The 9,666-nt window shown below is 50.8% G+C and overlaps 1 protein-coding gene across 1 annotated transcript; it reads right to left on the reverse strand.

Annotated features, from left to right (window-relative positions):
- Positions 1 to 7,397: 7,397 nt before the first annotated feature.
- Positions 7,398 to 8,453, reverse strand: HCAR1 (hydroxycarboxylic acid receptor 1). The gene has a single exon (XM_049768229.1). The coding sequence runs from the start codon at positions 8,436 to 8,438 to the stop codon at positions 7,398 to 7,400; it is 1,041 nt and encodes a 346-aa protein (XP_049624186.1). The 5' UTR covers positions 8,439 to 8,453.
- Positions 8,454 to 9,666: the final 1,213 nt, after the last annotated feature.

The raw sequence follows: 9,666 nt of genomic DNA on the forward strand, positions 1-9,666 counted from the left end.
CTCCTGTCTTTGCACTCAGGAATCGCTTGATGGGCTTGGGGGACCACGTGCAAGGCAAGTGCTATTGCTCCATCCCAGGAATATGAAGAACGAAAGGGCAGAAACAGTTACCAGAATCTTGAAAAGAAACAGAATTTGGGGGCTGGAGCAATAGCACAGCAGTAGGGCATTTGCCTTGAAAACTGCTGACCTGGGGCAGACCTGGATTTGATTCCCGGCATCCCATATGATCCCCTGAGTCTGCCAGTAGCAATTTCTAACCACAGAGCCAGGTCGAACCTCTGAGCACTGCCAGATGTGCCCCTACACCCCCCCAAAAAAAAAAAAACAAAAAACAAAAACACAGAATTGAAGCTCTCCTGACTCCAGAATAAAAACTTAGTCCTGGCTTGAGATCGAATGTTGGAGATCTGTGAAGAAACTGAGCCAGAGAGATATACTGAATGCCTGGGGCTCACTGTGGTATTGATGGCAGTGACATCCCACCAGGATGCTCACAGCATATAGGAGGTCCAAAACTGGTGGTTTTGTGGGGTTTCTTTTGGGGGGGGATGGTACTATTCAGGGAACCAAACACATGAGAGACAAGTTCCATCTTTGAGCCCTGAACAGTGTTTTTGTTCGTTTGTTTTTATGTTTTTTTCATAATAATTTTTATTTGATCAAAGTGGATTACAAATCTTTCACAGTAATATGTTAGGTACATAGTGACCATGAACAGTGTTTTTGGGTTTTTTTTTTGTTTTGGTTTTTTTTTTTTTGGTTTTTTTTTTTTTTTTTTTGGTTTTTGGGTCACACCCGGCGGTGCTCAGGGGTTACTCCTGGCTGTCTGCTCAGAAATAGCTCCTGGCAGGCACGGGGGAACCATATGGGACACCGGGATTCGAACCAACCACCTTTGGTCCTGGATCGGCTGCTTGCAAGGCAAACACCGCTGTGCTATCTCTCCGGGCCCCATGAACAGTGTTTTTTTTTTTTTTTTTTTTTTTTTTTTTGTTTGTTTTTGGGCCACACCCGGCAGTGCTCAGGGGTCACTCCTAGCTGTCTGCTCAGAATTAGCTCCTGGCAGGCACGGGGGACCATATGGGACACCGGGCTTCGAACCAACCACCTTTGGTCATGGATCGGCTGCTTGCAAGGCAAACGCCGCTGTGCTATCTCTCCGGGCCCATGAACAGTGTTTTTAAGAAACAATGTAGAGATTGGAGTGATAGCTCAGTGGTAAGGCATTTGCCTTGCACACTGCTGACCAAACTGACCTGGGTTCAATCCCCAGCAACCCATATGGTCCCTCGAGCCTTCCAGGAGCCATTTCTGAGCACAGAGTCAGGAATAACCCCTGAGCAGCACTGGATGTGGTCCAAAAATCAAAGAAAAGGGAAAATAAAAAGGAACAATGCAAAACAATTGGGGAGCTATAGGCAAAGGATCCAGAAAGACCTTTCCTTATCTACACCCCAAAACCAGCTCACCTGGGGCCACAGACCTAAAGCTCAGAGACGGACGGCTCTTAGAACACCAAAAGCTAAATAAGTCTTCATGCAAGATCTCTGCCTGGGGAGAAGTTTCTTAGGTAAACACCAGCTGCACAAGCAACAGATGAAAAAAAAAAAATAAGAAAGAGAAAATTGAGGGCCTGGAGAGATAGCACAATGGCGTTTGCCTTGCAAGCAGCCGATCCAGGACCTAAGGTGGTTGGTTCGAATCCCGGTGTCCCATAGGGTCCCCCGTGCCTGCCAGGAGCTATTTCTGAGCAGACTGCCAGGAGTAACCCCTGAGCACCGCCGGGTGTGGCCCAAAAACAAAAACAAAAAAAAAAAAAAAGAAAATTGGGGGCCCTGAGGGGATAGTCCAGGGGATTCCTGGAGCATATGTGGAGTGTGTAGAGGCCCTGGATTCAACCCCTGAACACAGACAGGTTTGACTCTGCCACCAGGACTGGAGGTATTAGCTGGGGGCACCTGCCTTCGGGTCTGTCTCCTTCCCTTGGCTCCCTAACAAGCCCCTCTATCTTCCCCCACCTTTCACCACTGACTCAGCGGCTGGCCCAGTTCCTGAATCACTTCCTCCAGACACTTTCCCCTTGGGGCCCGGTACCTGCTTTGGGCTTTCAAAGAGGAAGTGAGGGAAGGAGGGAGGAAGGAAGGGACAGCAGCAAAGCCCACTCCCGCTTCTGGGTTCTGGGGTTCTAGATCTGGGGAAATCCTGCTGGGAGTTCCTTTGTGTTTCTCAGCTTTACCTACCTGTAACATAAAATTCTCTGGAACTTGAGTTGAGGTTTTCTTACCCCACAGTTCCCAGAAGAGAAAGGGAACTCCCACTCCCCTATCCAGCAAGAATAGGGGAAACAGTTTCCGTCGTATAGATTCTCAGTAAATAATCCACACAGTGACAACTATGTGACACATTTTCCTTAAATAAATTAATTAAAGTAAAAAATAAAATAATCCACACAGATAAGAGGTCCCTTCCTCTCCACTTTTCCTCCTCCAAACAACGCCCCTATCTAAAAAGGGGGGGAGGTGGAAAAACTGGCAGAGAGTACAGATACAAAAGAGAAATATAAAAGCCTTTATGTACCTCACACCTACCTACCTTTTACCCTCCCCAAAGCCAAAGCCAAATGTTTATCTTACCTGAATGGTGAGACCCTCCCACAGCTGGGGAGGGGGGTCTGTGGTTGGTGAAAAATATGCACATGGTGGTTAGGGCCTTGTAATAAAGTTGGCTGTCTCCTGAAACTTCATCCAACTGCCTGTGGATCATTTCTTCGCCATCATCCTGAACCCACAGACCCGCCAGGCTGTAGGGGCTGCAGGTCCTGGACTGGGCCAAGAAAGGCCTCACCATCCATCAGCCACCACACTAGGACTCTTATAATCAATATCCTCCCATCTACTGTCAGTTATCCAAAGCCTGTCTCTGCATCTCCAAGTATCTCTAGAGATACACAGAGATCTGCAGATCTGTAGAGTGTAACAAGACGTTCTTTGGGTATTGGGCTGAGGTTTGGTTATCCCACAATTCCCAGAAGGGAAAGGGATATCCCATACCCCCGTCCGGGGGGGGGGGGAGGGCAGGAACAGCTGGTTCGGAAGCAATTCGCCGCAATAAGTAATCCACACAGACCTGGAGGATAGAGTGGGCAAGAAAACTCACATTGGGGCTGGAGAAGATAGAATGGAGGTAAGGCGTTTGCCTTGCATGCAGGACAGTGGTTCGAATCCCGCATCCCATAGGGTCCCCCGAGCCTGCCAGGAGCGATTTCTGAGCATAGAGCAAGGAGTAACCCCCAAGCGCTGCGGGGTGTGACCCAAAAAACAAAAACAAAAGAAAACTCACACTGCAAGCTGTTCATCCAAACACACGGAACCCCAAGTCTAGATGACAGCCCCCTCTAAGCTCTCCTGCCTTCCATTTATTGAAATCCAGTTCAAGCCCCTCCTCAAGAGGAGGGGAAAAAACGTGAAAGGCATGGGAAAACAAGACAACCCGAAAATAATTGAGATACAAATGAGAGATATTTGATACAAATGGCAACTATTTCAATTTACCTCCTAGTAAGATCAAGGAATAAATAAACCTATTTCTATATACAAATACACACACTTGCATGTTTTTTATTTCAGGTAGTTTTTTTTTTTTTTCTTTTAGGGCTACATCCAGCAGTGCTCAGTCAGGGGTTACTCCTGCCTCTTCACTCAGGAGACACTTCTGATGAGGTTATTTAGGAAGTGGGGATTGAACTCTAGCTGACTAAATGCAAGGCAAAAGCCCTACCTGCTGTGTTATCTCTGGCCCCTGTTTCAGTTTTTTTTTCCTCTTTGTTTTGGGGCCACACCCAGAAATGCTTTAGGCTTACTCCTGGCTCTGTGCTCAGAGATCATCCCCAGCAGTGCTTGGCGGAGCATGGAAGGTTGAGACTCAAACCAGGGCCTCCTGCATGCAAGACCAGGCCTGAACCCTTGGATTCACTCCAAGCACCCAGACCGTCTATTTTGGGCATTGAAGGACCCATTTGTTTTCTAGACAGTTCCTAGGAGTTCCATTATGTCCTCTAGAGCTTTCCTGGGACTTCACCCTCTAGGACAAAGTAAGAGGAGAAAATAGCCTCTGAAATCACTTATGTCTTCTTCTTGCAAAGCCAGTCAACATCCATATTCCTTTTTCTTTGAATCGCTGAAGACTTCTCGACAGAATGTACGTCTTGTCTCATTCTGTGAATCTGGAAAGGGAAGCAAAATCGGAGTCTAGACAGTGTTTGGGTTTGGTTGCAGGACTTTCTTTTTGGTGGTCCTTGCTGCGTTTCAGAGAGAAACTACCCACATTCTTCGCTGAGCTCCCAATTACATAGACTTTTGGTAGTGTTTGGATCCAGTGACTCCTCCTGGCTCTTCTCTCAGGAAGACTCTGGCAGTGCTTAAGGGACTGCATGTGGTGGGTAGGGGTGGCTGGAGTTGGCTGTGTGTAAGGAAAGCGTCTCACTGCTGGAAGTACTTAGAGGACCATATGGGGTGCCAGGTACTGAACCAAGGTCAGCTGCATGCAAGGCCAATTCCCTTCCCACTGTTCTATCTCACTGGTGGTTTTTGTTGTTTGGGGGCCATAGCCAGTGATGTTCAGGGGTTACTCCAGGCTCTGTACTTTTTTTTTTGGGGGGGGGTCACACCCGGCAGTGCTCAGGGGTCACTTCTGGCTCTACGCTCAGAAATCACTCCTGCAGACTCAGGGGACCATATGGGATGTCAGGATTCGAACCACTGACCTTCTGCACGCAAGGCAAATAAATGCCTTACCTTCATGCTATCTCTCCAGCCTCTGGCTCTGTACTTAGGAGTCACTCCTAGAGGTGCTTGGGAGAGTGTATGGAGTGCCCAGGATCCAACCCAGGTCTGCCACATGCAATATTTTTTTTTGTTTTGTTGCTGGCCCCGGTGGGGGGGGGGAGAGGGGAATTGGGCCACACCCCGTGGTGTTCAGGGGTTACTCTTGATTATGCATTTATAAATCACTCCTGGCAAGCTCGGGGGACCATATGGGATGCCAAGGATTGAACCCAGGTTGGCCACATGCAAGGCAAATGCCCTACCCACTGTGCTATAGCTCTGGCCCTCTGGCCCTGTGTTTTTTTTTTTTCTTTTGGCTCTGTGTTTTGATATGGAATTCTAACTTAGATCCATCTTTCTTTCTTCAGTTCAAACTTTTCTGAAAAAAGAAATTAGAAGAATTTCTCCTGGGTGTTTGGAGATCAAAGAAACCAGAACTGGAGGTGTCTTCAAGGAAGAAGAAACTTGGGAATTTGAGAAAATGCAAATCAAAGCGCTTAGGCCTTTCAACTCCTGGGGCTGAGCTAAGGTTGGTTGGGACTCTCCCTCCCCTCCCTCACCCCTTAGTTCAGGGCAAGGGCAGACTGTGAGGACACACAATCTGCTGGATTGCAGGCTCGCTGGCCATGTGGACACGTACACGGCACATTCTGGCACATAGTCCTGCAGGGAGAGGACAGTGCTGGACTTTGTTTGCAAAGAACCATTGAAAGGGTAGAGGTCAGTGCTGGAGCAATAGAGCAGCAAGTGAGGCCAACACAGGGTTGATTCCAACATCCCATATGGCCCCTCAAGGAGTAAACCCTGGATGTGGCCCAAAACAGGAAGAAATGAAAGAAGGAAGGAAGGAGGGAGGGAGGGAAAGAAGGAAGGAAAGAGGGAGGGTGGGAGGGCAGAAGAAAGGGAGGAAAGAAGGAATGAAGGAATGGGGACCCGAGCAGTAGGGCAAGCGGTAGGGTGTTTGCCTTGCACGTAGCTAACCTAGGATGGACCATGGACCACGGTTCGATCCCCCGGCATCCCATATGTCCCAAGCCAGGAGTGATTTCTGAGTGCATAGCCAGGAATAACCTCTGAACATCACTGGGTGCTGCCCCAAAAACAAAGAAAGGAAGGAAGGAAGGAAGGAAGGAAGGAAGGAAGGAAGGAAGGAAGGAAGGAAGGAAGGAAGGAAGGAAGGAAGGAAGGAAGGAAGGAAGGAAGGAAGGAAAGAAACAAAGAAAGAGACAGACAGAAAGAAGAAAGACAGACAGAAAGAAGAAAGACAGACAGAAAGAAAGAAAGAAAGAAAGAAAGAAGAAAGAAAGAAAGAAAAAAGAAAGAAAGAAAGAAAGGAAGATAGAAAGATAGAAGAAGGAAGGAAGGAAGGAAGGAAGGAAGGAAGGAAGGAAGGAAGGAAGGAAGGAAGGAAGGAAGGAAGGAAGGAAGGAAGGAAGGAAGAGAAGAAATGTGAAGAAAAAGAAGGGAAGGAAAGAAAGATGGAAGGGAAAGAAAAAAGAGAAAAGGGAAGAGCAAGGAAAGAAGGGAAGAATGACAGAAGGGAAAGAAAGCAAAGAGAGAAAAGGAAGAGAAGAGAGAAGGGACAGGGAAGGAGGGAGAAGAAGGAAGAAAGGAAGATAGGGAAGGTCATTCATTTTTAACAAACTAACTATTCCTCCAGCCTGGTGCAGGTGATAGATTCAGTAAAAAAATTTTTTGGGAGGTTCACACCTGGCAGCCCTCAGGGGTTACTCTTGGCTCTATGCTCAGAAATTGCTCCCGACAGGCTCAGGGGACTATATGGGATGCTGGGATTTGAACCACCTTCCTTCTGCATGCAAGGCAAACACTCTACCTCCATGCTTTCTCTCCGGGCCCCAGATTCAGTAAGTTTGTGGAAAATGAATGAGAGAAAAAAGAATCAACCCCGAGTCACCTCACCAGCAGTCAAAACTGATCACACTAGCCAGAGGGGGGTTGCAAATGTTCGGATCCCACCAACAAACAAACCAGAGTGATGAGCAAACATCCCTCCTCACTTTCTCTGAAATGTGGAGACAGGGTGAGGTGGGGTGGGGGGCTGTAAAAAAAAATTCACAGGGATTGTTGTGCTGTGGTTCTTACGCTGCCCACAAGTCTCCAGCACACAGAGGGGTCAAATCAAGGGCTCAGAGTACCCCACATGTAGAGAGCCTCCGCCAGCTTCAGCAAAGGTACCGAGAGACTTAGAGGGGTTTCAATTTTCCACAATTAAGCAATAACTTAAGGTCTGAGCGTGGCAAATACTGCGAAGTCATCAAGTTCACTCATGCTCCGAGAAAACATGAACAAGACCTGTTTACTCAGCCGGTGCAAGTTCCATGGGAGCTGAGCACTCCTGAACCCGAGCCCCCTAAACGCACACATACACCATCGCTGCAGTCACACCACAGAATGGCATCGACTCGCTTCTGAATCAGAAAGTTCTCCAAAGGCACCAGGACCTGTGCTTTTCGTTTCCCAGTTTCCAGAAAGAGTGAGGCAGCCGTAGCTAAGCTAGGGTGGCATTTCCAACCCCTCCTTTCTCCAGCCCCCCTCCAGCAGGACTCACGTCTATCTTGTACCTCTCTGCTTGCCTGTCAACCCATCCCTGCACCCCACCACACACCTGATCGTCTGCGAAAGAAACTTGCCCCGTGCAGGCAGCTCGAAGACAGGCATCTCCTCCGCTCGACTTGGGACCCGTCTGGCACGCTGCGGTCTCAAGTGACAGAGTTTGAGCTTGGCATAGAACTTGGGGAACGAGGGGCTGGAGAAGTAGTACACCAACGGGTCTAGCATGCTGTTCATGTAGGTAAAACTGAGGGTGACATGCAAGGCCGCATGCACCGTGGGGTCACAGGCGCTGGCTGGCACCGTCCACAGGAAGTACAGCCTGGCCGACACGCTGGGCAGGTAGCAGGTGACAAACACCACGGCCACGACGATGACGAAGCGGGTGGCCTTCTGCGTCCGGGCCTGCCGGGCCAGGTGCTGTCGCTGCTTCAGGCTCCAGATGATCCGGAAGGTGCAGAACAAGATGATGCTCAGAGGGATGAAGAACTCCAGCTGGAACATCACGTCGTGCCAGCCATTGGCTGACTCCATGATGAAGCTCTCACAGGCCACCGTCTGGTCCTGCACACACAGGTGGCTCTCCGTGAGCAAGTAGAGTGTGCCCAAGATGACCAGCACCCACAGGGCACAGACCCCGAAGGCCGCCGTCCGGTTGGAGATGGCATTCACCATGTGGTGTGGATGCACCACCCTGAAGTAGCGGTCCAGGGCCACCACGGTGAGGAAGACGATGCTGCCGGCCCGGTTCATGGCCAGCATGAAGAGTGCCAGGCGACACGGGATGTCCTGGAAGGCCCAATGTCGACGCCGTCGGTAGTAGTCGGTGCGGAAGGGCAGGCTGGCCATGAGAAGGAAGTCGGCCACGGCCAAGTTGAAGAGGTAGATGGTGCTGGGCTTCCAGGTCTTCATGTGGAAGCAGAAGCCACACAGTGCCAGCCCATTGCCCAGGGCACCCAGCACGAAGGCGAGGATGAGCAGAGGGGGCATCACCTGCGAGATGGGGTCCCCCTCGATGAAGCAGCAGGAGCCGTTGTCCATGGTGGCCAAGAGGAGGGACAAGCTTCCTGTGTGTCGGGGGGCCCCTAGAGCTTTTCGGAGCTCCTCCTGCGGGTGCAGGTAGGCCGAGCACACATTCACCCTTGGGAGATGGGGCCACGACTCTGAAGATCAGGATTTGGGGTGGATCTGAGCGTCCCCCACCCCGGGGAGCCCCTTTCTCCTGAGCAGAGTGACCAGCTGCTGCTTGCCTCGTTGTGGACAGAGGGAGGAGGGCCCGGCCCTTCTGGGAGATCCGTGTCCCCGCCAACCTCAGCTCACACTGGGGAAGTCACCAGCAGGTCCTTACGGTTCTTGTCTCGGAGCTGGAGCGGGTTTGGTTTGCAGCCACGCTGGCCAGCTCAGGGGGGCGCGTGTTTGTCCTCCCTCGGGGTGGGGAAACAACTATTTCCTGGAGCTGGCCAGGGCCTCGGCTTTCCTCCCCTAACCTTTGCCTGACTGCCCTGTCCCCTCCCTCCCTGCCTCTCATCCCATGGGGCACTCCCCAGTGCCAGAGGAGGGGGAGGTTGTGTTCACAGCTTCCCAGTTATTTCCGGTGCCCCCCCAATATGCCTCAGACGCAGTGCCCCGAAATGGGCCGGGTCGGAGGAGAGAAGGGGTCCTGGGAGTGACACGTGTTGGAAGCTCGCCACGTTCTTTGCAGTGAACCCCTCTGCCTCCCGCCAATCTCTGCATCTTTCCTTGGAAGCGAGTGACCACGTTACACAACTATCAGGGCCCGTGAAATGGATCTGAAGCCACTTCCCATGTCTGGCCATGAAATCAGTCCCTCTAGACAAGGGTGGGGGGCCGGGGGCGATGGGAAGCTGGTGGGAAGCAGGCCTGGACTCCCAGTTTCCCACCATCTCTCAGGAGAGCAAGACACTAGGAAGGGCCTCTAGACTTTGATTTTGTTTGTTTGTTTTGGGTCACACCCAGCAGTGCTCAGGGGTTACTCCTGGTTCTGTGTTCAGAAATCACTCCTGGATTCCTGGATGCTTGGGGAGCATATGGGATGCTAGAGATCAAACCAGGCTGGGGGCATGGGGGGGGGGGGAGGCAAACGGGAAGCCAGGATTTGAACCACCACCCATCCTGGATCAGCAGCGTGCAAGGCAAATGTCCTACTGCTGCGCTATATCTCAGACCCTAGGCTTTGAATTTGAATTAGGTGCTGAGTCCATCATTGGTGGGGGTGAAGAAGGGTTGGGGCATTTGGTCAAGGGATGTG

The sequence above is a fragment of the Suncus etruscus genome, chromosome 2 (assembly GCF_024139225.1).
Source record: "Suncus etruscus isolate mSunEtr1 chromosome 2, mSunEtr1.pri.cur, whole genome shotgun sequence".
Lineage (NCBI taxonomy): Eukaryota > Metazoa > Chordata > Mammalia > Eulipotyphla > Soricidae > Suncus > Suncus etruscus.

Coding starts and splice junctions, on each gene's coding strand:
- HCAR1 (XM_049768229.1), bottom strand. CDS start 8,438: ATGGACAACGGCTCCTGCTGCTTCATCGAGGGGGACCCCATCTCGCAG.